The sequence below is a fragment of the Mus caroli genome, chromosome 7 (assembly GCF_900094665.2).
Source record: "Mus caroli chromosome 7, CAROLI_EIJ_v1.1, whole genome shotgun sequence".
In the NCBI taxonomy this organism is placed as follows: Eukaryota; Metazoa; Chordata; class Mammalia; order Rodentia; family Muridae; genus Mus; species Mus caroli.
In genome coordinates this window covers 45087729-45114444 of record NC_034576.1, presented here as the reverse complement: position 1 = coordinate 45114444, position 26716 = coordinate 45087729, and the positions used below count along the sequence as shown (strand labels likewise).

Genomic DNA, 26716 nt, shown 5'->3' with positions numbered 1-26716 from the left:
CAGGGTTCTTCCCATTTTTTATTTGGGGTCTAAATCTGGGTGACGGCTGAAGAAAAGGCTCAACTCTGGGTTTATGGATGGGTCCATAGGTAGTGATGGGTTTCAACACAATTTAGACATTTCAGGAAGTGTTCCTAGGGTCTGGCTATAGAAACGGGGGTCAGTCCACTGCGGGGGATGGTGATCTTGGTGCCAAGAGACATAGAGCAAGTTCTGGAGAGACTGACGTTATCTTCAGCATTCTCAGAGAGGGACAGTGCTCCTCATTGCCGTTGGGTGGCACTGGTTCCATGGTTCCTGGTGTGGCTCATTAGTTGGAGTTCATGGTGTCTTTAATCCACTTAACGAACTCACACAGGTTGGTGTAGACACCTGGCCTGTTGCGCTGAGCACAGGGGAAATCACCCCAGGACACAAGGCCCTGTAACTTGCCATTGCAGACCACAGGACCTCCGGAATCGCCCTGTGAGGGAAGAATGGAGGCACAGAAGGAGGCAGGGGTGTGGTGAGGTCGATGGAAGGAGGAGGAGCAAGACATTCAGTACCATGCATGAATGCAGAAGGGACACGGGAAGCAGGTGCAGACAAGGGTGAGAGGGCCAACAGGATTGAATGTAGGTAAAACAGATGGAAGTGGAGAGAGAGAGAGAGAGAGAGAGAGAGAGAGAGAGAGAGAGAGAGAGAGAGAGAGAGAGAGAGATCAGTATTTTACTTCAGATTCAGTGTGTAGAAAGCCTACCAGCCAGACTCTAGCTAACACCACAACCTCCTCCAGCTCTGACTCTGCTTCCTCATCTTCTGCTTTCTCCTCACAAGATGTCTAATCTGTTTCCTCTCTCTCCCCTTTATCTCTCCATCCATTTGTCCATCTGTCCATCCATCTATCCATCCATTCATCCATCCATCTATCCATCTATCCATCCACCCATCCATCCATCCATCATCTATCACTGCTTCCCTCCTTCCCTCTCCCCTTTCTTTCTCTCATTCTTCCTTCCCGCCTGCCTTCCCTCTTTTCCCCCCTTCCCATCTTGTCTGTTCTCCTTCCTGTTTTTTTGTTTTTGTTTTGAGTCATGGTCTTGCTATGTAGCCCAGGCTGAACTGGGACTTGTGATCCTCCTGCCTCACCCTTCTGAATAACTGGGATGATAGTCCAGGCTCAGGTGCTTTCTCAGTGAGGTTTTGTTGTTGTTTTTAAACCTTTGCATCGAATTTTGAGAGTCCATCAGTTAACTTCTCTGAGCCTGTCAGCTAAGGCTCACAGTAGCTGCTGGCTGTGGTAATGAGCAGATGCCTATAAGTAATATAACCCAGAGCCGGTCCTTAGCCACCACAGCGATTTTAGTAGTAGTAGTGTCAATCTTGCAGGTGTTGACCATTGTTGCTGTGTATGTATGTGTGCACACCAATGTGCATGCACATGTGGGGGTCAGAAGACAACCTCAGGTATCACTCCTCAGGTACTGTCCATCTTGGGGTTTGAAACAGAATCTTTCCTTGGCCTGGAGCTCACTGATCCACCAGGCTGACTGGCCAGCAAGCCTCAGGGATCCACCAGTCACTACCACAGCTCATATATTGCTTTCTCCAACACAACTTCTGTGCCCAAAACATATGGATTCCTTTCTTTCCATTCTTTGAGCCAATCAAACGTCCCCATTGCTGCCTTAAGACTTTTGCATAGGACTTTTCTGTTTCCTTAGCCTGTGTGAGACAGGCTCTAGGGTGTTTACAATCTCTACCTATGTATGTCATAAGGAAGCCCTCCTTGTGACCACAGTGAAGACTTGTCCTCGTGTGTATTTTCTGGTGACTCCTTATAACTTTCTGAAAGAGCCCTACTTGAAAAGTCTCTTCAGCATAGGTTTTTAAAAATTGTACTGTACATTTTTAAAAGATTTGTTTTCATTATGTTAAACCAACGGTTCTCAATCTCCCTGATGCTTGGACCCCTCAACCATGAAATTATTTTTGTTGCTCCTTCATAACTGTAATTTTGCTACTGTTATCAATTATAATGTAAATATTTGATATTTAGGATGGTCTTAGGTGACCTCTGTGAAAGGGTTGCTTGACCCCCAAAGGGGTTGCAATCCACAGGTTGAGAGCCACTGTGTGTTAAACTCTCTCTCTCTCTCTCTCTCTCTCTCTCTCTCTCTCTCTCTCTCTGTGTGTGTGTGTGTGTGTGTGTGTAATTGTGTGTGGGTATATGCATGGGAATGAAGGAATGAAGGTGTCAGAGGAGGCCAGAAGAAAGTGTCAGATCCCCTGGAGCTGGAGTTACAGATGTGGGTGCTAGAAGCATAACTTGCGGTGATCTCTGGAAGAATGACCCGTCTCTTAAGAGCTGAGGCATCTCTCCAACCCTGACCATAGAATTCTGTGTTTTATGTCTGCTTCTTCAGCACTTCTAGCAATGAGGCCTATTCTATATGCACTGAAAGCAAGTTTTCCCTCTTCTTCCCTCATGGCATTTTATTAGCATTTGTTAGAAAACTGTCACCTAACACATTCAGTTACAATGACACATTACATGTTTGAAGATGCCACGTAAATAGAGCTATGATAGCTATTCTGTAAAGGGGGCCCCTGAGGTGCAGCACCTTGTGACCCCTACTTAACCACAGGGAGCAGCCTCGAGTTCTCCTCCCGACCTGCACTGTGATATATATATATGGTAGCTGCTGCATGTCTAGCAAACTGAAATGGATTTTTCAGGATAAAAGGCATCATGGGAAACAGGGTGTAAATTGTATATTTATCATTGTTACAGATTAACTAAATTCTGGAAAATGTCACCTGAGAACATAGAGAAGCCACATATATTGAATTAAACAAAATATAATATTAATGTTAGTTTCATATCCTTAGTTATTTAATTACTCTTTTGTGGGGCCGGGGCTAGAACTCAAGCCTTGTAGCATGTCATGAAAGTACTCTCCCACTGAGTCACACCCCCAGTCCCTCACTGGGGACTCTAGGCAGGCACTCTACCACTGAGCCATGCCCACAGGTCATCACTGGGGGACTCTAGGGAGGGGCTCTACCACTTAACTACACCCCAAACTCATTTTTTACTTACTTTGAGATAACGTCACCCAGGCCAACCTTGGACTTACTCTGTCCCAGGCTGGCCCTTTCTTCCTAACTCAGCCTCCCACATATCTGAGATGACGAGCCACGCCTCACTTCTTTTTGGTTTTCAAAAATTGCCTATATGAAAACTGAAAACAAAATGCGGATGCTCAATCTGTGTAAGCCTCATATAGAACAGTGCCCTGGAACAGGAGCTCTGTGAAAATACAAGTTCCAGTGCTCAGGATGGCTCTTGAGGTACTGCGGAGGGGTCAGTGGTAAAGCTGCTTGCTGCCAAGCCTGGTGGCTTGAGTCCAATCCCTGGAACCCACATAGTGGAAGAAGAGAACTAACTTCCATGTGTTGTCCTCTGACCTGCACACACACACATACACACACACACACACACACACACACTATGATATATGTGCATAAATAAAATAAATGTAATTTTCTGGATAAGTGGAGTTGCATCCAGCCCTTACCTGGCAGGAGTCCCTGCCCTCTTCATCACCTGCGCAGAACATGGTCTTGTCTATCTGTCCTGGGTAGGAGTTTTTACACCTCTCCTCACTGAGCACAGTAATATTCAGGCACTGGAGGACTTTCGGGAAGTTATCTGTTAAGCAAGAGAATCAGGATGAGCAGAGGACAAGAGAGAACATAGCCAAGCATGGTGGTACAAACTTGCTGCCCAAGACCTAGGCAGGCTGTGACAGGAGCATACACAGTTCTAGTCTGGGCTAGTTTCGGGTAGCCTGTGCTATGTGGGGAGATTCTGCTGGAAGAGCAGGGACTAGGAGGAACCAGGATACTTACTGTGGCTGCTGCTCGTTGTCCCCCAGCCAGACACCATGCACCTGGTCCCCTCGACGGCACAGTCGCGAGCAATTTCGACGGGCTTCACTGAGTGAGAGTCATGGATTTTTCTGTTCATTTTGATGAGCATGAGGTCATTGGAGTGGCCAGGGTGGGAGTAACCGGGGTGGGGGATGGATTTGATTCCCTGGAACATCTGCTGCCCAGACTCATAGACAGGTGACATGGAATGGTGGCCCAGACGGATTCTGAACACTCTAAGGGATAAGGCAATGGTCAGTCCCAGCCCAGCCCAGCACTCGGTCCCCCTATCAAAGGCAGTCTCAATCACTTCCCACTCTAACCCATCCTCAACCCCAATTCCACTCATCTTCAACTCAACTTAATCTCACCCCCAACCTCACTCCTTCCCATCCTCATCCACAACTCAACCCTAGCCTCAATCCCAACTCCTCCCTCCCCCATTTTAAACCCAGTGCCACACCATCATCAACCCTAACTTGACACCTAACTTTATCAGTTTCTGTCTTGTGTGCACCTCCATCCCGCTCCCAGTTCCCTGCCTATCTGCATCCCATCTTTCACACCAACTGCAACCTAAGTGTGTACCCTCAGGAACAGTCAGCATGAGCGTTTTTCAACCTCAAGTCTAACTATGTGTTGTCTATAATCAAGCCATCCTCAGCACCCAATGTAACCATTCCAGCAGTGCGTGGAAGCACAGGCTTACAATCTCAGATCTTAGGAGATAAAGGCCGGAAGACTGAGAGTTCAAGATAATCCTTGGCTGCATAGCTAGTTTGAGGTCACCCAGGCCTACATGAGTCCTTTTCTCAAAAACATCAAAATAATGATAAAACAACAAATCAACCCAAAAGTGCTTAGCCATCCCTCACTCCACAAACTAGCCCAGCTACACCTTTTGTCTTATATCCATTCCTGGTCCCAACTCTGTCAACTCTGCCTCTCTCTCCACCCATCACAATTCCTACTAATCTCCATTCTGGAGCCAATCCTAAATTTACCTCACCCTAGGCCATCAATGTGTGCCCAATCCCAACCCTACTCCTTTCCCTACCCAAAACCATGTGTGTGTCTCTCAACCTCCATTCAACTATCTATCCCCATCTCCGAAACCAGCCAGGTTCAATCCCTTTCTTGACTCTAACCATCCCAATCTCCAATCTAAGTCCTACCCCCAGCCCCTTCCCAACCCCATCTTCATAGATCCTAATTCCAGCTCCATACCAAACCATTGCATGTGTCTATGTCTTTATATGATCTTTATCACCTCTGCCTCTGTCCTAATTCATTTTTCTTATCTCTATCACAATCTTTTTTGTCTCTGTTCCTTTTAGTTTGTAATTTCACCTATCCTTACCTCCCTTGCCCAGATCAGCTCTCACCAGTGTCGAGATCAGCTCTTCCCCATGCTGTTGTCCTCATCTATCATTCTGTCCATCCATCTTTCCATCTTTCTTCTAAGTTCCCATCTATCCATGAATCCTCCCACTCATCTATCTATCTATCTATCTATCTATCTATCTATCTATCTATCTATCTATCTATCTATTCATCCATCTACTTATCCACCCACCCACCCATCCACCCATCCGTCCACTAATCCACCCATCCACCCACCCATGCACCAACCCATCCATCCACCCATCCATCCATCCATCCATCTATCCATCCACCCACCCAACCATCCATTCATCTACCCATTGACTCATCCATTCACCCACCCATCAGCCAGCCAGCCAGCCAGCCAGCCATCCTTCCCAACACCTTCTCCAGTTCTGTCCTCTCCTGCCCCCATGTCCCCAGCTTTCTTCCACCCTCTCTTCTCCAGGCACACTCACGGCTTTCTGCAGTGTGCTGCTGTGAGCAGCCACTGTGGGCTGATCAGCACAGCCCCACAGTACAGCTTGTTGGGCCCCAGAAGCAGGGCGCCCTGCCATGGCTGTGCATCCTTTTGGCAGTCTGACCCATTCACAATTCGAGAGCTGCTATCTGAACGGGTGTCCTCCCCAGACTTGGAATCCGTGCTGAGGTCTCTGTTGGTCCCAGAGGGTTCGGTTCCAGAGGGGTTGTCACAAGAGGAAACATCCCCAGCAAGAACAGGCTCTGAGAATAGAGAATGGGTGAAGAATAGGTCTAGAGGTGGGGTTCCGAAAGGGGCTTAGGCTCAGGAGTGCTCTTACAGTCAGAAACTGGGACCAATCGTCTGACTTGATATTCCAGGCTTTTAGATAAGGAGTCGGGACCAGGACTGTGGAAGGGAGGACAGGGATTATTGGAGATCTAGGGATATAAACAGTGCTGTAGGGGTGAGGCTAGGAGTGAAGAATGGGATCAGGGCAGTCAGGTGTGGCCAGATCTATAGGGGTGGGGTCAGAACTGTGTGGGCAGAGCCAGGACCACAGGGAGGGAGCTTGTAGAACGAGCCAAAACCACAACTCAACCACCAAGTTGGGATTTAGGACAGATAATCCTGGCTCCAGTGGGCTTCCAGGACTTTGTGAGCCCCAGGGATTCCGGACATCTCCTGGTAATACCTGGAGAGAAGGAGGGCGCCCTGGGGCAGACTCTTAAGGGTAAACCAGGCTTGAGCATTGAGACCTAACTTTCAGAAGTGGAGTCAGAAGCCAAGACCAGTAGCATAAGCCAGTCACCCCTTCTGGAGACTGGGGCACCAAGATGTCAAATTTAAGACCTGAGAGGCTGGGGACTTGGAATTAGTCTATGGAGATGTGAGGCAAGGTCAATTGGGGTGACAAGTCTCACAAAGACCCTTGACTTTGGAAAGGGAGGTGGAGCTAAACTCTGGAACCACTTATAGCAAGTGGGTGGAGCCTAGTGAAAAGGGCTCTGGGGCTGAAGCCTGGCCTAGGGATTTGGTGAGTGGGTTGGGTCATAGCCCTTGGGTGGAGCTTGGGGTGGGGGACAGGACTCTGGAAAGGCACAGTAAAGCTCACTTTCTGAATTCTCACACAGATCTGTATGCACTCTGTCCCCACCCCTCACTCCCCACAGGCTAGTCACTGTTCACTGTCCTGCTAACGGCCCAGAGAAAGGATGCCTCAGTGCTGTCTGCACCCACGGGCACATTCCAAGAACACACGCATTGTGTCCAAATGCACCTGCTCCCATGTGACAGGTGGTCTCTCAGGAGCTCATCCACCTGACCACCTGAGCGACAGGCAGGCATGTGTGGATGGCAATACCACACACACTTCTGTACCCAGGCCTGCGGACATGTCACACTTAAAGGACATCTGTATCTCAATTTCCAGCATGGCACAGTGCAAGAAAACCATTGCAATAGCTATGGTCAGTCACTTCTCAGTTTCTCGAGGCAGGGTCAGGAACCCCAGATACAGTGGCATGAGGACACATCCAGTGGCATTTGTAGGTCCCCAAACACACAGCCCCTCACCCTCACCCCACAAATGCAAAGCTCCAACTGTCGCAGGATCACAACTACAGTCACAGACACAGCTATGCACTTGGAAGGGGCTATCTGCAAACACGAGGGTCATGCACTTTCACGGTCAAGAGCCGAGCTGCACTGCATTCCAGACATAGACCCTGGGGTGCAGTGGAGACACAAGGGGCCAAATGTGCAGTAATATCTGCACCAACCTGGAGTGCGCCGCACACCCACACAATTGCAGTGCCAAAATGACCTGAAATGCATGGACACCCGACTACACACAAAGTCTCAGAGGGTCCATACCATCTGCCGTGCAGTCTCTTGACAGGGGACAAGGACACACACAAGCCAAGCAGAATCGCTCACACTTGTAATCTTCAAACTTGGGAAGCTGAAGCAGGAGGATTGCCTATAATTCAAACCCAGCCAGGGCTTCACAGTGAGTACTAGGAGAGCCCTAGTACTATAGAACTATAGTTTATAGAACCTGGGCTATAGAACAGGTTTTAGGGTGGCCTGGGCTAAAAAATAAAAATGAGATTATTATCAAGAATTAAAAATAAAGGGTCTGGAGAGATGACTCAGCAATTAAGAGCACTGACTGTTCTTGCAGTGGACCTGGGTATGATTCCCAGTGTCCACATGACAGCTCACAACCAGCTGTAACTACAGGCCCAACTGAAGCCTATTCTGGCCTCCTTGGGCACTGGCATATGTGTAGTGCAAAACATCTTTACAAATACATACATAAGATAGATTAAAAAAACAAACCAATAACAGCAAAAACATACAATGGCACACAACTACAATTCTACCTCTCAGGAGGCAAATATAAGAGGAGTAGCCACAAGTTCAAGGCCAGCTTGGTCCAAATAGTGAGTTCTAGACCAGCCTGGGCTACACAGCAAGACTCTGTCTTAAAAATAGTAATAAATGAAAAACATAAAATTTCCGTAATACATAAACAGCCATGAGGCCTACATTTAATTGTGTAACCACAGAGGTACAGACACACATTCACTTGATCCTAGAGACACACCCAGTACTCCACAGAGGCAGTCCTCCCCACACACTTAAGGGACCCTGGTTACCTGAGACCCCCAGAACCAGGGTTGTGATCAGGGTAGCCATTGCCCATTTCCAGGGGTGTCCTGCCTTTGCCATGACTGCTGCACCTGGTAAGAAATAAAGGCTGAGGTTAAGTGGTTCTGGAGAGGCCTAGGTGGTTCTGGGAGTGTGTTCCACTTTCATCACCATCTCTGCCTCACCATTAGCACTCAGGGACCGGCAGTGGAGGGGAGGGACTGTCAGCATCTTACAATCCCTGTAAGTGTGGGCAGCAAGAGAGGCAGGCAAGTGGGGTGAATCCAAGATAAGACAGAGCCAGATCAGGTTCCCTCTCTTTCCTTACCTGCTGAGACCCTGCCTGGGCCTCCCCTGCCACTTTGCCCCTCTTCCCTGGGCAGTGAGTGGTGGGATCTGGCTCCCAATATAGCTGCAGACTTCTCAAGCTGGCCTGAGCCTTCCAGCCACCACCTCCTCCTCTGCTCTGGCACCTGGTGATATAACCACCCACTGGTCCCTGGGGCACATTCCCAGGCAGTGAGGTTCCTGTCAGTCTGGGCCCCAGCACTCACTCTTCCTGCCTCCCTCCCCTCTACCCCCCACCCAGTGTTGAGCACCACTCCCTCCCTCCCTGGCCCTAAGGATGGGGAGGGGTCCTCAGATCAGGCTGGGTCCTCCTCATGCCTGGCATCTCGCCAGCTCCCAGGCACTCTTCCCGAGCAAGGATTTCTAATGTTCCTTTTTCTCCCCGAGTCTCATTCATTACAACTCCATGTCTCCTTTCTCATTCATCCAGCTCTGTTTGTAAAATTCTTCTACCTGTGATCTAGCTGTCTGCCCTTATGGACCTTTCAGAGTCTGTCGATGAGTCTCTCTGTCAGTGTGTTTCCCCTCATCTCTCTCTCCCTGTGTCTGTCTGCTTTTGTGTGTTTCTCTGCCCTTGCCTCCTATGTATCTGTCTCTCTGTCACTGATTTTCTTGGTCTCTGTACTGTCCCCTTTTTCTCCTTATGTCTCTCTCTTTTTCTCTGTATGCCTGTGTTTTTCCCTGTCTTTATCCCTCTGTCTCCCCATCTGTCTTGTCTCTCCGTCCCTCTCATCTTTATCTCCCTCATGTCTATGTCTCTGAATATTGGTTCTCTGTCCCTTTCTGTCTCCCTATATCTCTCCCTGTCATTCGGGCAGGGGAGACAAAGCCATCTGTAGAAGAAACCCCAGGATCAAATCCCACCACCTATACTAGGTCCCAGGCCAAGGGTCAGCAAGAGCTAGGGAAGCAGGCTGCCCCCACTAGGTGGCCAGGTCCAGCAGGCACAGCCAGACATGGATGACACAATTGGGCAGGGCAACCTGTTAATGGAAAAGAGGCCAAGAGCCAGGACCAGTGGTGGGTGGCTCCAAGCGCTTTGGGAAATGGGGCATTGGATGGGGAGTAGAGTGGCACCCCTCCCTGTCTGATCTTTACCTCCTGGCAGCCCCACTTGCCCTCTTCTGCATCCTGGCTGCTCCTTCTGTCAACATGCCCACTCTGATTCTTTAGGTCTCCCTCAGGGGAGCAGGAGCCCAGATCTGTGAACCTTGTGTCAGACATGAACTTTCTCCACACGAAGATGTGCAGATGCCAACAGAGGGGTCAGAGCCTGGAGTGGGCTCTACTGCATAGGAGGAAAAAAAAAGCCAAACAACAAAACCCACCTTGAGGTTTAATGCAATTAAATGGCTATAAAATCAGCCCCTTATTTCTCTGTTTTCTCTCACTTATATGGTCCTTATAAGTTCAGCTTGCAGTTGTTAAATGTTTTACTTTTAAAATTGCTTTATATTATATTTATTTACTAGTTTATGTATCATTTTATGTATTTTATTTGGTGTGTGNGGGGGGGGGGGGNTGTGCACGCCATACTCAAGTGGAGGTCAGAGGACAACCTGCAAGAGTTCGGGTCTCTCTGTTCGTTATGTGGCTCTCAGAGACTGACCTGAGGTCATTAGGCTCAACAGCAAGTGTTTCACCTGCTGAATGGTCTCCTCAGCTCCCGTTTTTGTTCTCTGAGATAAAACTTCATGCTGTAGACAAGGCTGACCTTTCATTTTTGGCTAGGATTATATGTGTGAACCACCACATTTCAATAAAAGCCATTGGTGCTCTGTTCAGAAAGTCGTCTCCTGTAGCAATGTGCTCAAAGCTTTTCCTCGGTTTCTCTTTTATCAGATTCAGAGTATCCAGTTTTATGTCGAGGTCTTTGATACACATGGACTTAAGTTTTGCAAAAGGCAATAGATTCAGATCTATTTGCATCCCTTTATGCACAGACCAGCACCATTTGTTGAAGATGCTTTTTCCCCTCGTTACATAATGTTGGCTTCTTTGTCAAAACTCAGGTGTTTGTAGGTGTACGGATTTGTGTCTGAGTCTTCTGTTTGATTCCATTGATCATCCTGTCTGTTTTTATGCCAATACCATGCAGTGGGTTGTTACTGTAGCTCTGGAGTACAGCTTGAAATTGGGGATGGTGCTACCTCTGGAAGTTCCTTTACTTACTGTACAGGATTGCTTTAGGTATCCTAGGTTTTTTGTTTTTCCATATGAAGTTGAATATTGTTCTTCCAAGGTCTATAAAGAATTGTGTTGGAATTTTGATGGGGATTGTGTTGAATCTGAAGATTGCTTTTGGTAATATGGCCATTTCTACTATGTTAAATCCAAATGACCCATGAACATGGAAGATCTTTCCATCTTCTGAGAACTTCTTTAATTTCTTTCTTCAGAGACTTGAAGTTCTTGTCATACAGATCTTTCACTTGCTTGGTTAGAGTTACCCCAAGATATTTTATATTATTTGTGGTTATTGTGAAAGATGTTGTTTCCTTAATTTCTTCTTCAGCCCATTTATTGTTTGTATATATGTGGGCTACTGTTTTGTGTTTAATTTTTATTTATTTATTTATCTTATTTTATTTTATTTTTGTTAGTTAATCTCCTATCCAGCCACTTCATTGATGGTGTCTATCAGCTGTACGAGAAGTTCTCTGGTAGAATTATTGGGGTCGCTTCTGTGTATTATTATATCATCTGCAAATGACAATATTTGACTTCTTTCTACCTTGTATCTTCTTGGTCTCTTAGTTGTCTTACTGCTCTAACTAGAACTTCAAGTACGGCATTGAATAAATATAAGGAGACTGGGCAGCCTTGTCCTGTCACTGGTTTTAGTGGAATTGCTTGGTGTTTCTCTCCAGTTAGTTTGATGTTGCCTATAGGCTTGCTGTAAATTGCCTCCATTATGTCTGGTATGTTCTTTGTATCCCTAATCTCTCCAATACTTTTATCATGAAGGGTGTTTGGGTTTTGTCAAAGGCTGTCTTTGATATCTAATGAGATTATCGTATTTTTCTTTCAGTGTGTTTATATGATCTATTATATTGACTGATTTTTGTATGTTGACTCAACCCTGCATCTTTGGGTTGATGCCTACTTGGTCATGCTAGATGATCTTTTTGATGTGTTCTTAGATTTGGTTTGCAAATATTTTATTGAGTATTTTGGCATCTATGTTTATAAGAGATATTGGTCTGTAATTCTCTTTTTTGTTGAATCTTTGCGTGGTTCAGGTATCAAGGTGATTGTGGCCTTATAAAGTGAATTTTGTAATGTTCCTTCTGTTCCTTTTTTGTGGAGTAATTTGAAGAGTATTGGCATTAGCTCTTCTTTGAACATACGGTAGAATTCTGCACTAAAAACTCTGGCCTTCAAGGAGCTTTTTTTTTTTAAAGCTGGTTGAGTCTTTTAATGACTTCTATTTCCTTGGGGGTTATAGGTCTATTTAAATTGTATATTTGGAATTGATTTAACTTTGGTAAGTGGTATCTATCAAGAAAGTTATTCTTAAAGATTTTCTAATTTTGTGGAATGCAGGTTTATTAATCATAAAAGTGATTCTTTGCATTTCCTTGGTGTCTGCTGTTGTGTCCCTCTTTTTGTTTCTGATTTTATTAACTTGAATTCTCCATTTTTAATTTAACTTAGATAAGGGTTTGTCTATCTTGTTGATTTTCCCAAAGAACCAACTCTTTGTTTCATTGATTCTTTGTATTGTTCTCTTTGCATCTATTTTATTGATTTCAGCCCTCAGTTTGATTATTTCCTGCCATCTACTCCTCTCAGGGATGCTTACCTCTTTTTGTTCTAGAACTTTACATGTACTGCTAAGTCTCTAGTATGAGAGCCCTCTCATTTATTTATTTATTTATTTATTTATTTACTTACTTATTTATTTATATGTAGCTACTTAGTACTATGGACTTTCCTCTTAGCAGTGCTTTCATTGTGTCCCCTGTGTTTGGGTAGACTGTTTGTTCATTTTCATTAGATTCTAGAAAGTCTTTATTTATTTCTGTCTTGATCCAGTTTTCATTCCGTAGGGAGTTGTTGAGTTTCCATGAGTTTCTAGGCCTTCTGTTGTTTCTGTTGGTAAAATCCAGCTTTAATCTGTAGCAGTCTGATAGGATGCAGGGGTTTATTTCAATCTTCGTGGGTCTGTTGAGACTTGCTTTGTGACTAATATGTGATCAATTTGGGGGAACGTTCTCCTCAGAAGAAGGCATATTCTTTTATGTTTGGTATTTGTTAGGGCCATTTGGATTATAACATCTGTTAGCTACAATATTTCTCATTTTAATTTTTGGCTGTATGGCCTGTCCATTAGAGAGTGGGGTATTGAAGTCTTTCACCATTAATGTGTGAGTGTCAACGAGAGATTTAAGTCTTAGTAATGTTTCTCTTACATACGTTGGTGCCCTTGTGTTTAGGGTATAGATTTTAAGATTTGAAACATCATCTTGGTTTATTTTTCCTTTGATGAATATAAAGTTTTTTCCTGTCTCTTGATTAATTTTAGTTTGAAGTCTGTTTTGGCAGATATTAGAATGGTTACACCAACTTTAGTCTTAGGTCTGTTTGCTTGGAAACTTTTCCCAACCCTTTACTCTGAGGTAATATCTCTTTGATACTGAGATGTATTTCTTGTATACAGCAGAAAGATGGATTCTGTTTTAGCATCTACACTGTTGGTTTGCCTTTTTATTGGGGAGATGAGTCCACTGATATTGAGGAACATCAGTGATCAATGATTATTAATTCCTGTTAAGCTTTGTGTATTTTCATAGGTATAGTTAACCTCCTTGGGTTGTAGTTTTTTCTTCTAGAATCTTCTGTAGGGCTGAATTTTATTATGGAATGCCTTGTTTTCTCCATCTATGGTGATTGAAAGTTTTTCTGGGTGTTATAGTCTGGGTTGGCATCTATGGTCTCATAGAGTCTGCAGGACATCTGTCCAGGCCCTTATGGCTTTTGGAGTCTAAATTGAGAAGTAAGGTCTAATTCTAACATATATGCCTTTGTATGTTCTTGCTATTTTTATCTTATAGCTTTTAATATTCTTTCTTTGTTCTATATGTTTAGTGGCTTGGTTATTATGTTGTGAGGAGACTCTCTCTTCTGGTCTAATCTATTTTGGTGTTCTGTAAGCTTCTTGTACTTTTATAGGCATGTCCTTATGTTAGGAAAAAATTTAACTAAGATATTGTTGAAAATATGTTTTGGGCCTTTGAGCTGGGATTCTTCTATTCCTATTATTCTTAGATTTGGTCTCTTTGTAGTGTCCCATATATTCTGGATAGTTTGTGTCAGGTCTTTCTAAATTTAGCATTTCCTTTGACTGATGTATCTATTTCTTCTATCATATCTCCAATGTTTAAGATTCTCTCTTCCATCTTTTGTATTCCATTGGCCAAGTCTGCCCTTGTAGTTCCTGTTTGAATTTCAAAATTTTTCATTTCCAGAATTTCCTCAATTTTTGTCTTCTTTATTGCTTCTATTTCTATTTTTAGGTCTTGAACTGTTTCATTCATTCCCTTCAACTATTTGTTTTTTTCTTGACATTCTTTAAGGGATTTATTCATTTCTTTCTATTTTTTTCTTTGTGTTTTCCTGGATTTCTTTAAGGGATTTCTTCATTTCCTCTTTAAGGATACCTATCATCTTCATAAAGTTGGTTTTAAGGTCTTCTTCTTGTGCTTCAGCCATGTTGGAATATTTAGAGGTTGCTGTAGTAGGATAGCTGTGTTCTGATGGAGACATATTGCCCTGCCTCTTATTGATTGTGTGAGTAACACTGACATCTAGTCATCTGGGGTTGGGCTGATTTTAGGACTAGGTGCTAATTTCTAAATTTGTCTTTTTTAGGTGGCTGTTTGTTCCTTGGTTTCTGTTTCTTTTCTGGTGTTCTGGTTGATGTGGCTTGTGATTGAACAAGGGGTCTCCACCTCAGTTGGGGGCTAGGACACAATGAGGAGGGGGAAGGGAACTGGGGATAAGGTGGAGGGGGAAGAGAATTGAGGAGGTCCATTGGCCAGGCAGCCAACCTGGCTTCCAGTCAAGCAGGGTCTCTCCACCCAAGTTGGCAGCTGGGTCACAATGATGATGGGGAGAGGTGGGATTGGGGATAGTAAGAGGGCATCGAGAGAGTGAGAGAAGTCCACGGGTGGGTGGTCTGCCTGGAGTTCTGATAGCCAGTGTGGCCTCTGGTGGAGCAGGGGTCTCCTCATGAGTTGGGGGCTGGGACATGGTGATGAAGAGGGTAGGAGGACATTGGGAATAGTGTCAAGCCTGTGAGTACCAAGAGAATGGGGGAAGACTTCAGGCCAGCAGCCTTCTTGGGGTTACAGTGGCTACCCCAGATTGATCAGGGAGTTATTGTTTGCTTTTAATAATCCACTGAGTTCAATCAGTGCTGCCCACATGTACATGGTATGGGGCCATCCATTGGAGCACAGGCAATGTGCTAGGGACCATCCCCCACCACAACCTAGCTCTTTCTCCCTCAGCAGCTACAAACTGCTAACCGTGCCTCTACTAGAGCTAGGGCTCGGGAATGTCCCTCTATCCATGATGTAAGGCTTGATCTTGTACAGGCCTAATACAGGGTCACCACAGCTACATTCACATTCATCAGTGCAGCAACCACGACATGTCTAGAACACACTGTTTAAAAGTACTCCTCTGCAGTTTCTGGCTCTTGAGATATTTCTTCCCCCTCTTCAGTAAGTTCTTTGAGAACTGGGTGATTTTTTTGTGATACAGAAGTTTTGTTGATGGATATGCATTGTACCCTTGAATATTCTCTGCATTTTGACCACTTGTGAGTCTTCTGGAGGTTCCTTCAGAGTCATATTTATGAGATCATTACAATATTATTTTGTCCCACTTACAAACTAAGTTAAGAAGACACTTTCAAACATTTCAAATCTCACGCCTGAAAAGAACACACTCACTGTGGAAGTCATTTAGTTTTCAGACCAAAAATTCGGATATTTTGTAAGGTTTCTTATTCAAGCATGTTATAATTGAAAATATTACTGCTCCTGCATTCTTTCAAATATCCCAATACTGTATTATAAACTTGATGTTTGTAGTTACAAACTCAAAAATCATGTATTAAGAGAAAAGGGGGGATGGCTTGGTGTAGCGTGCTTTCCCACCAGGCTTGACATTGGATGGTCCACCCCCAGCACCACAAGGAAAAGAAAACAAAAGAGATTTATTTAGGTTGTGGGAGATGGCCCAGGGGGTAGAACACTTGCTACGCAAGTATAAGGCTGAATTCAAACCCACAGACTCTGAGTAAATATAGCAGCATATTTCATAATTTCAGCACGCCTGATGGTATGAGAGACAGAAGCAAGAGAATCCACAGAAACTCAATGGTCAGCCCATCTGGCAACATAGTGGTGAAGAAGAGACCTAGTTTCAAGCAAGGTGGAAGAGAAGTGACCCCTGAGTTGTCCTCTGACCTTCACAAGAGAGCCTTGGCACATATTCACCTGAATTCACACCCATAGGCATGCTCACACACACAGATACATACACAGAGATACACAGATACACAGATACACACACACACACACACACAAACACAATCACAGAGTATCTTAGTCAGGGTTTCTATTCCACAAAACATCATGACCAAGAAGCAAGTTGGGGAGGAAAGGGTCTATTCAGCTTACATTTCCACATTGCTATTCATCACCAAAGGAAGTCAGGACTGGAACTCAAGCAGGTCAGGAAGCAGGAGCTGATGCAGAGGCCATGGAGGGATGTTACTTACTGGCTTGCTTCCCCTGGCTTGCTCAGCTTGCTTTCTTATAGAACCCAAGACTACCAGCCCAGAGATGGCTCCACTCACAAGGGGCCTTTCCCCCTTGATCACTAATTGAGAAAATGCCTTACAGTTGGATCTCATGGAGGCATTTCCTCAACTGAAGCTCCTTTCTCTGTGATAACTCCAGCTGTGTCAAGTTGACATAAAACAAGCCAGTACACACACACACACACACACACACACACACACACACACACACACACACACANANANNNGANANNGNGAGAGAGAGAGANANAGAGAGAGAGANNTNTTTTGTCATATGAATGTCACATCAAATGTGTGGAGATTCTACTTAAAAAGCAATATACACCCAGGGGCCAATCCTAAACCTTTCCACACTCACTTATAAAAGGTGATGTGTTGAAAGATGCTTTCAGTGTGGAAAGCAGCTGGACCCAGACTGCGGATGCTTTCTGTACCTTTTGAAGTTTCAAAAGCCCATGCCATGCTCACTCTTGCTTCCCACTGTAAGCTCTCAGCTTCTGCTCCAGCGCCTGCTCCCTGCCTTGATGGTCATTAAGTCATTGTGTGAAGCTGTCAGAGAGCTCCCAGTCAAATGCTTTTTTAATCAGCTGCCTCGCTCATAGGGTTTCATCACAGCAACAGTAATCCTAACTAAGCCATGTGGTGAGAAGCCTGTGTGGCTGGATCAGGCTACTTTCGTCGTACCTGTCATCCACCTTGGAAAGACAGCTCCCAACTCAGGGACCGGGACACATATTTTCTGGAATTTTTTTTCTTGGTGACTCTGGTCAGTTGTATGACTGCATTTGCTGCTCCTAACAGTTGGAGCGTGCTGCTTGGGACTGCCTGGCTGTCACAAGTTCATCTTCCCATCCACTCACCATGTCAGCTCTCCTGTTCCCCACTGCCACTTGACTATAGTCAGTCTTTCACTGGGTCTTAGGTTGAAGCTCTAGCAGAGGCTTGCCCAGCATGTACAAAGTTCCTGGTTCACTTCCCAGCACCACACGTAAAACTGAGCACTGCATTGCACTTGCAATCTGAACACTCAATGGGCGGAGCCAAGAGGATGAGAAGCTCAAGGCCATTCTTAGCTTCATGAAGGAAGTTCTACCTCTCAGCTCTGAACTGTTCCTTTCTCTCAGTCAAGCCCCGTTCCCCTGCCTGTCCGTTCATTGGATGTCAACAGGCATGCCATGTACTTCTGCCTCAGATCCCAGCCTTCAGTGTCTGATGTGGTCTCCAGAGACTCTCACACCCAGGATCTTCCCTCATTGCTATTGCCACCCACCCAGCCTCCACACCCAGCCACTTTTCTTCAACCCTGCCCCAGCCCCAGGTCCACCTCTCCCCTCCCTGCACCACCATCCAAAACGCCTCCCACACCCCACAGTTAGGTTCTCTTCCCTTCGTCTCACTGCACATATGGCTGCTCTCAAACTTTCCATGTCTTCCTATGACCTCCAGGAGAAAGTGCTCGCCTCAGATGCTGGTATCTGAGGTCCTTTATGATACCTGTCTGCCATCACTCTTACTTCTACCACAACCTTACAATCCTCTCACCTTTGTTTGTTTGTTATGCAGTCCAGGCTGTCCTGGAACTCACTTGTAGACCAGGATAACCTCAGACAGAGATTCACCTACCTCTGCCTCCTGAGTGCTGGGACCAAAGGTGTGTGCCACCATGCAATGTCCAGCTTGGCAACACATCTGAAATTTCCATGAGCCTGACCATCTTCCAGACATATTCACCAAAATACTTAATATTTCATTCAAACTAAACATAAACTAAAATAACCAAAAAGCATAAATCTAAATTAATTGTTGTGTGTCTGAGACAATGACTATATTTTGTCAAAAGTGTTGCAAGGTTATACTGACTCTCAGTGGATACAGATATATTTGTGGTTTTTTTGCCTTCAAAAACTCAATGCCTTTCATGCTGGACTGTTGTTGGAGGATGTGGGTAGCGGAGTCTAAGCTGTCACGGAGTTGAGACAAGATGGTGATTGTTACCTTAGTCACTTTAGCAGCAGCAAAAATTCTAAGAAGCAGAAATGGACTAAAGAAAAGCACCCACTGTGCGCCTTTTACTGGTAGAAGTGAATGAACACTTATTCCTTATTCTTGCTATAAGTGCTGTTAGTCACTGAGCATGTCTCCAGCCCCAATAGTATCCCAATTTTACAGATGAGAGCATTCACACTCTAAAGAAAAGCACTTCCCAAGGGTACCCAGACTGTTAGTGGCCAGATTCTATCTGCTAACCACACCCATAGAGTAGGATTGTAGCCTGTATCCTCCAGTCTCCCTGGGGATGCAATGATTGAGCAAAGTAAATTTAGCAGTGTTCTGTGCTCTGTGTCACTACATTTATTAAGTGCCGGGGTCAGAGCTGGACATCTGAAGGCTCTGAGAGCAGGGCAGGGCTTCAGGAAGAGAGAGTATGGAGCCAGCGAGGGTCGGGGCATCATGAGTGAGAACTGGATGTCTCATGTCACAGCCACTTGTTTCTGAGGACGCTTTGGACCCATCTGATTTGAGTGCAGACATCGGTGTAAACTCCTGGCTTCTCCTTTGATCCACAGGGCATGTCACCCCATGACACGAGCCCTCGGAGGTGACCCCCACATACTAGGGGACCTCCAGAATCACCCTGTGTGGAAGAGAAAGAGAAACATCAGAAACTCACATAGAATGAGGAGGAGGAGGGGGAGGAGCAAGAGTAGAAAGAGAAGTGGCGGTGGGTGGGTGGGGGGCGCGGAAATTAGAGAGTCAGAGATACTTGGAGATGGAGGAAAGGCTGGATTGGTGGTCATGCCTGTCATCTGACCTACCGATTCAGGATGCCATGGAAGACTGCAAGCTTAAGGCTAGCTTGTGCTTTGTAGGAAGACCCTTTCTCAAAGTAAAAGAGGAATGGGGCTTTAGTTCACCAATAGAGCGCTTGCTGAGCACGCATAAGATCCTGGGCTTAATTGCCAGGAAAAGCCAGAGATAGATGAGGTGCTCCAGGAAACTAAGTCCCACAGTGGTATAGGTGAGAGAGAGGGTGTTTAGAAAAGCCATCCATTCAGGAGGGAAGGTTGTTAAGACATAACATGTTCTAAGGGAGTTGAAACTTTGCACTCCACGGCTAAGATCCTTAAGCTCAATAAGCAAACAACTCAAATGCTTCAGGAAGGAACTGGAACTGAGCAGATAGATGCACTAGGTCCCTCCTTCCCCAAGTATATATAAGCAGTAAGGACTACCAAGAGTCTCTCAGACAAGATGAACTGCATAGAAGAGACTCTGACTACCTCAGCTGCCAAAGGGAGACACTCTCCAACCTGCTGAGCTGCCTGCAGGCTGTGCAGTGTGCTCCCCATTCTGGCTTTGGTGAGCTGTCACCCATGCTGGGGTGAGCTTTTGGTGATGCAGTTGCCCATGAGTCATTTCTGCTCCTGTAAATAACCCTTCGCCCATACTCCTTTGAGTAACCCCTATAAAGCTCATTGGTTCAACAAGTTGGACTTTGCTGTCATTCATTGGTTTGTGATTGCTTCTCTGTCTGGGATGGATACATGTTTATGATCATCACTGCAGGAAGAGTGTCACAGTACAGAGAGAGACATCAAGGTCCATAAAAGTAAAAGTTATCAATGGAGAAGAGGGAGGGGGGGAGACAAAAGTGCTAAGCTCAGCAGAGGAGGCTGGGAAGGCAGGGACTCAAGAAGGAGGCAACAAACTTTCAATGCTCTCCATCCCTTGATCCCAGGCCAGCCATGCCTAGCTGCTTTGCTCCCAAGCCACTATCTCACTTTCTTGGCCACCCCCCCCCGGCCCCACCCTTGCTTTCATAATAGGTTGATGTTGGCCCTCCATGGTCTAGAGTCATTCTGGCATAAAAAAGGAGTCTGGAAGGATGACAGGTAGAGAGGTTCCAGGTAAGGTACTGAAGATTAGAGGGGTGTGGTGGTGCGTGCCTGTTATTCCAGTATCCCACAGGCGGATGCAGGAGAATTGTTGTGAGTCTGGGGACAAGACAAGGCTTGTGAATGAGTTCCAGAGGAGCTCGGTTGCAGGTGTTGAGGGATGGGCATAGAATCCCTCTTTGCAGTTGGGAGGCCCCTCATCTGAAGCTCAGCTATTTCCAGGTGGGTCTCACGGCTGCAGCTCTGAGGAAGGATGGCTCTCTGTAGCATCTCTCTGGCCCTTGGATCTCCCCGGTTGTTCAAAATTCCCACCAAGGTGACCATTTATTGAAATTGTTCCTTAAAATTTCAAGCTTGCTAGGTTCACCCATATTTGGCTAGCCATTTTAGCATCTCTCTAGCTCTTGGTGTCCCTGATTTTGCATCTAAACTTCTTCTTTCTGCTGGGTGTCGTGTGTGTGTGTGTGTGTGTGTGTGTGTGTGTGTGTGTGTGTGCAGATATGTATATGTGCGGGTGGAGACCAGCAGTCATAGGCATCCTCCCTTAGGAGTCACTCGCTATACAGTCTTTTGAGACTGGGTTTCTCACTGACCTGAGCTCACCCATTAGGTTAGTCTGGCTGGCCAATGAACTGAGGGATATGCCTGCCTCTGTCCTTAAGCACCAGGATGACAAACATATGCCATTCATCATGCCCTACAACTTGGGTCTCCGTACTTGCATGGTGAGTATCTTACTGATTGAGTCACCCTCTCAGCCCCGAGCTGCCTTGTTTCTTCCATATCTGTCTTTACACATGTGAGGCTGATTCTCTTCTTCTGCTTTGTCGTCCAGTGTCCTCTCAGGCTGACTTTCTCAATCTCTGTTCAGCTCTGCTTTGGTTTGTGTCTCTGTCTTCCTGTGTGTGGTTGATATCAGATCTCTGGTCCCCGTCTCACCTGACAGGAATCGTTGCCTTCTTTCATGTCGCCTGCGCACACCATGCTCTGGGTGATCTTGCCAGGGTAGGCACGCTCACACTGCTCCCGGGGCACCAGATGGACATCAGCACACTGAATGGTATCTGGGAAGTCACCTAGGAGGGGGAAGATGGGCCAGGCTTACACATCCCCTTCCCATCGTGTCTTCACCAGCTGTCCTCACTGCTCTTCCCCCTCACCCCCATTTCCAGCGGATTCCCTTTTTGTTTCTCTTTCATGCTTAGAATCGCTTTCCTTGTCGCTGTCTCCCGATTGGCCCCTTTCCCCATCATTCTCGGCCTGACTTCCTCACTAACCATAACCTCCCATGAGTTCTCACTTCTCTTCTCATTGACCCTTCATTTTGTGACCTATCCACGTTTGATCCAACTCCTCAACCTTCTCCTCTCTCCATTTGTCTTTATCCGTAAACAGAGTGACCTACTGATCCTCTCCATCAGCATCTCCTTATGGCCCACCCACTGTCTTCCTTCCCACCTTCACTATTAACCATCCCACCTCCATCATTAGACCCTCTCCCTTTGGTCCCTTTGATCACTCCCAACCATCTCCCCTCACTGACCATTTTCCATCTTGCCCCAGCCCAGGATCTGACAGTTGGAGTTCTCCTCAAAGCAGTCTTTCTTCAATGGCAGAGGCTGGATCTTTCTAGAGAATTTGACTGGAGTTTTCAGATGCACCATCATGATGTCATTGTCATGGGTTTCGGGGTTGTAGCGGGGATGGACAATAGTCGTGTCCACGGAGATTTGCCTTTGGAAAGTCTCTGTTTGCCGTAGATTGTGTTTCCCCAAGAACACCTCCAGATTCCTGGGAAGAAGACAGCTAAGACTCACCTACAGTCCTGGGCCTCACCAAAAGCTCCCAGAGAGATCACCTACCCCACTCCTTTCCTCTTCCCTCCTTGCTCCATCTTCCCCAGCTCAGTAAAAGGCAAGCTCATTCTTCTAGATTTTTGCCTTTCTAACTTTTCTACTACACAACTTGACAGCCAACTGAGATAGGCTCAGGTTCTACTTTCAATTAACCACAGGTTAAAAATATTGGGGCAGCACCAGAGCGTGGTGCTGCACACCTTTAATCCTAGCACTCTGTAGGCAGACGCTGGAGGGTTCCTATGAGTTCTAGGCCAACCTGGTCTATAGAGTGTATTCCAAGCCAATAGGGCAACCCAGAGAGACCCTGACTCAAAAACAAGCAACAAGAGAGGAGGAGCTGGCAAGATGAGTCAGCAGGCAAAGGGACTGCCGCACAAGCCCAGTAAGCTGAGCTCATGTCTCACTACATGCATGAATGTGGACAGAGAGGACCTGACTCTACAGAGTTGTTCTGGGAACTGCACAGGTTCACTGTGGCACGTGCACACCCACACAACACAAATAATAAAGTCAACATTTAAAGATAATTTTACTTACTATTTATTTTTGTATTTAAATATATGTGTGGATAGGGTATCTACATTTGAGTGCAGGTGCCCATGAAGGACAGAAAGGGTATTAGCTCTTCTGATGCTGGAGTTACAGACAGTTCGGACTTGCCATAGGGGTGCTGGGAACTGAACTCAGATCCTGTCTGAAAGAGCAGTATGTGCTTTTAACTGACCCATCTCTCCCACCTTTAAAAAATGATTTGATTGTGTGTGTGTGTGTGTGTGTGTGTGTGTGTGTGTGTGTTGCAAAGCCAGAACCCAGAAGAAGGCTTTGGAACCCTCTGAGTTGGAGTTACAAGCACTTTGCAGGTTACCTGGCTTGTGACACCAATGCTTGGATTTGAACTTCAGTCCCAATGATTGTGAAGCAAGTTAATCACTGAGCTATCATTTTGGCCCCAATTTTTTGAGGGAGTCTCTTGCAGCCCAAGCTGGCCTCAAGCTTCCTGTGCAGCTGAGGCTCAGCTTGTGCTTTTGATTCTCCCACCTCCACCTCTCGAACACTAAGACTATAGTGCTGAATGCCAGGCCCAATTTAAGAGATGCTGGAGATGGTACCCAGGGCAATTGTTCCCTCTGCATTGACAGGCGCTCTAGAGATATAACTTAGAGTTCATGCAAAGAAATCCATAAGTTATATGTTGCATTACTTTTTTAAGGGCTTGAGATACCTTCAGGGTCCTGGAACCTATGGATACCTGGCTGAAGAGAACTGCTTACAGAATGATGGATGCTCAGGTCTGCCTCCCTTCTGAAGTCTACAAGGCACCCTTTGGACCCCCTTACTTCTTAAAGACAGAGGAAACTCACGGTTTTTTGCAGTGGGCGGCTGTCAGCACCCACTGTGGGCCAATGAGGACCCCACCACACAGCAAGTGACCCGAGGTGTAGAGGGCGGCCTGGAAAGGGTGGGAGTCCTTCAAACACGGGCCTCCATGAACCACCTTGTCCTGTTCCTCCGACCAGGCTGAGGGAGGAAGGGTCTGAGTCAGAGAAGAGCTCTGAGAGCCTAGATCTTTCTGACATGAACTGCAATCAAATGGGTCCCTAATCTCACGGTCACCTCTACATCTACCTTCTCTTCCTCTACTCTATCTCTACCCTCTGAGGTTTTTGTAGATTTATTTATTTATTTATTATGTATACAATGTTCTTCTTGCACATATGCCCGCATGCAAGAAGAGGGCAACAGACCTTATTGTAAAATGGTTGTGAGCCACCATGTGGTTGTTGGGAACTGAACTCGGGACCTCAGGAAGAACAGTCATCTGAGCCATCTCTCCAGCCTCCCTTCCCCCTTTTGATACTGAGTTTCTTGGTGTATTCCAGACTGGCCTGGAACTCACTCCTTAGATCAGGTTGGACTCAAACTCAGAGATCACCTGCCTCTGCCTTCCTAGTGCTGGGATCAAAGGTGTGGCCACCACGCCCAGCTATCTCCATCCTGAAAGACGTAAGCACGCTTTATCCTCCAATCCACCTCCAGACTTGTTCTTAGCCAGCCCCCTCAGGGCCTTCCTCATCTCAAAGCTGCATAGTTCTGTCCTAAACCATCGTCTGTCAACAGAGCCAATCTATCTACCAGCCTCTCCCCCTTCTATGTCCCTTAAATCACCTGATTTAGCAAGAACCAAGCACAGGGCCAGCATCTTCATTGTCAGCATCTTCATGGGCATCTTGAGAGGGTAAGCCAATGATTCCATTAGTCATATCTCAGCCTCTGTTCACATCTCAGGGACCCCACCCTGCTCCTTCCTCACCCTCTCCATCCTTACTGTCTTGTCCTGCTCTTCTGCCTTTGTTCTTTCTATCTCTGCACATGCCCCCCTTCTCACCTCCTGGTTTCTCATTTCCCAGCCTGCACCTTGAATCTGAGGGTCCCCTGAGAGAAAATGCAAGACAGTGTGCGGACCAACCATGTCCTTGGTTCTAGTGGCTTTAGGGAAGAAACCAGAGCCCTGGGCTCTGGTGTCCCTTTCTACTCTCAGAGATGTTAATCCAAGGGGTTTCTGACGTTCTTCCTCTCTGTGGGACTTTCCTTTTGCACCTTGTCTCTATCCTTACCCTTCGCTCACCCCACACCTGTAGGTGCTGCAGCACCTGTGGCCTTACCTGCTGGTGGCCAGCAGTGTACCTGCCAGCACTCAGGTTGTCGGGGAATGACACCACCTATCACAGGAAGACAGAGGCAGATAAAGTCAGCAAGGCAGGACGCTCCTCGAGGGAAGGGGCAGAGCAGACTGACAGAAGGCTGCCTTATGATCCGACCTGCATGAAATATGGGGCACTTGGATGCTGGGTCCCAAGTAGCAGACTGTCTTCAGAAACCCACCTGGCTCTGTGGCCTCCCAGAGAGAGGCGGACTGTCCTCAGAGTCTCCCAGCTCCTTTTTAACCCCTCTCTCTTCTAGTCTCTGAGCCAGGAGGAAGCCAGTCACGCCCTTTTCTTCACCTAAGCCACCCACGTGCATTCCTTCTGCCCCACAGCTCTGCTTCTGGTGACCCTTGACCAGATAGCTACAGGGAAGCCAGTGGCCCACTCTGGAACACAGTGACCCCGGATCTCTGAATTTTGAAGGAGGAAATGGGTCTGTTCACCTGGGTCTGAAGGAGAAAGGCTGGACATAAATAGGAGGGTTGGGCCGAAACCTTTAGGCCTGAGGTAGAGGGAGATGGGAGCTCATTCTTGGTTTTGGATTTGTAGGATTTGTGACATAATAAGACTAAGGACTAAATGCCCGTTCCCAGGTTAGCCAGTGGTGCCCCGGCCTCCACAAGTACCCCACCTATATCCTCTGGGGAGCCTGCAGCTTCTTCTCCTGGGTTTGTATCTCTGAGGCCCTGGAACTAGCTGCCCAGGTTCAGTGGGGTCAGGGCTGACTCACCTACCTGTAAGTCCCTCTGTGGGTGCTGAAGACCTCCGTGTCCCAAGGAGAGTGGGAGCTGACACCCAGCTATTGAGAAAGGATGTTGCACTAAACTGTCCCCCGCCCCTAACCCAGGCTGGGAAGCGGCATGAGCAATATGGGGAAAGAGTCTTCCAACAATCGGTCATTGTCTGTTCCCCGGAAACCTGGTGCCATGCTCCCAGGAAGATGGGCGGGAGGCTATCTCAATGACTTCTCTTTGTATCAGTGTGAGTGACAGTCCTGCTGGGTCCAGCCCTGCTGAGTCCCGCATCTGGACACCCATCCTCCAAGTTTGCCCACCTTCCCATTCTCTGGTCTCATGTCTCTGCCTGCCCCCCATCTCAATGTACTTGCTGTTATTTGTATCTCGCAAGCCTTTGCTTGGTTTTCTCCCTTCTGCTCTCTGTGTCTGTCTCAGACTTTCTCTCTGTTGCTCCCTCTCCCTCTTTCCACATCTCTATTTCTTCCCTTCCTTTTCTCTCTGTCTCCATTTCTCCCTCTTTCTCTGTGCATGTGTGTTTCTCTGCCTTTTAAAATCCGTCTTCCTTTCTGTGCAAATGTCTGTCTGTCTCCCAGACCCTTGGACTCCATATCTTCTGTTTCTCTGCTGGCTCTCTTTCTGAACCACTTAGGAAAACATGTGTGCACTTGGTATGCACTTAGGTTCCTGGGATGTGAGAAGGTATGGTGAGGTGTGGGGAGCAGTTAGTGAAGTGCAGGAGGACATGAAGAGTCACTGCGGAGATCTTTGCTTATACTGAGAGATTCACAAGCAGAGATAATCTGGCCCTGCAGAAACTGGGGAGCAGCACCAAGGGAGATAAGCAAGAGCACTGTAAAGCTATGTCATGACCTGGGAGAAGTATGGGGAGGTGCCTTTGAACTCGGGTCTGGGGAGCAAGTC

General features: G+C 46.5%; 2 protein-coding genes across 5 annotated transcripts; both read right to left on the bottom strand.

The window, feature by feature from the left end:
* Positions 1 to 8535, bottom strand: Klk5 (kallikrein related peptidase 5). Its single transcript, XM_021168089.1, has 5 exons — positions 8422 to 8535; positions 5757 to 6021; positions 3895 to 4151; positions 3561 to 3694; positions 1 to 463 (listed from the first exon to the last, which is right to left on the bottom strand). Exons 1-5 carry the CDS (start codon positions 8492 to 8494, stop codon positions 311 to 313), a joined length of 882 nt encoding a protein of 293 aa, XP_021023748.1. The 5' UTR covers positions 8495 to 8535; the 3' UTR covers positions 1 to 310.
* A 10166-nt stretch (positions 8536 to 18701) lies between these two features.
* Positions 18702 to 25887, bottom strand: Klk6 (kallikrein related peptidase 6). Of its 4 annotated transcripts, none has more exons than XM_021168090.2 (7): positions 25789 to 25887; positions 25017 to 25172; positions 24520 to 24580; positions 23715 to 23871; positions 22038 to 22285; positions 21434 to 21570; positions 18702 to 19233 (listed from the first exon to the last, which is right to left on the bottom strand). In XM_021168090.2, exons 3-7 carry the CDS (start codon positions 24578 to 24580, stop codon positions 19075 to 19077), a joined length of 762 nt encoding a protein of 253 aa, XP_021023749.1. In that variant the 5' UTR covers positions 25017 to 25172; positions 25789 to 25887; the 3' UTR covers positions 18702 to 19074. The 4 variants fall into 4 exon arrangements, with proteins under 4 accessions (XP_021023749.1, XP_029335686.1, XP_021023750.1 ...); XM_029479826.1 differs by having other exon boundaries at positions 25017 to 25073; XM_021168091.2 differs by having other exon boundaries at positions 25793 to 25887.
* Between the last annotated feature and the right edge of the window lie 829 nt (positions 25888 to 26716).

What these genes read in the sequence shown, in the direction of transcription:
- Klk5 (XM_021168089.1), bottom strand. Translation starts at nt 8,494, where the DNA reads ATGGCAAAGGCAGGACACCCCTGGAAATGGGCAATGGCTACCCTGATC. An exon ending in CCTGGTTCTGGGGGTCTCAG is followed by an intron (nt 6,022 to 8,421) that starts GTAACCAGGGTC and finishes CTCTATTCTCAG; the next exon opens with AGCCTGTTCTTGCTGGGGAT. An exon ending in GCAGCACACTGCAGAAAGCC is followed by an intron (nt 4,152 to 5,756) that starts GTGAGTGTGCCT and finishes CTTATCCCTTAG; the next exon opens with AGTGTTCAGAATCCGTCTGG.
- Klk6 (XM_021168090.2), bottom strand. Translation starts at nt 24,580, where the DNA reads ATGCCCATGAAGATGCTGACAATGAAGATGCTGGCCCTGTGCTTGGTT. An exon ending in CTTGGTTCTTGCTAAATCAG is followed by an intron (nt 23,872 to 24,519) that starts GTGATTTAAGGG and finishes TTCCTCCCTCAG; the next exon opens with CCTGGTCGGAGGAACAGGAC. An exon ending in GCCGCCCACTGCAAAAAACC is followed by an intron (nt 22,286 to 23,714) that starts GTGAGTTTCCTC and finishes TCTTCTTCCCAG; the next exon opens with GAATCTGGAGGTGTTCTTGG.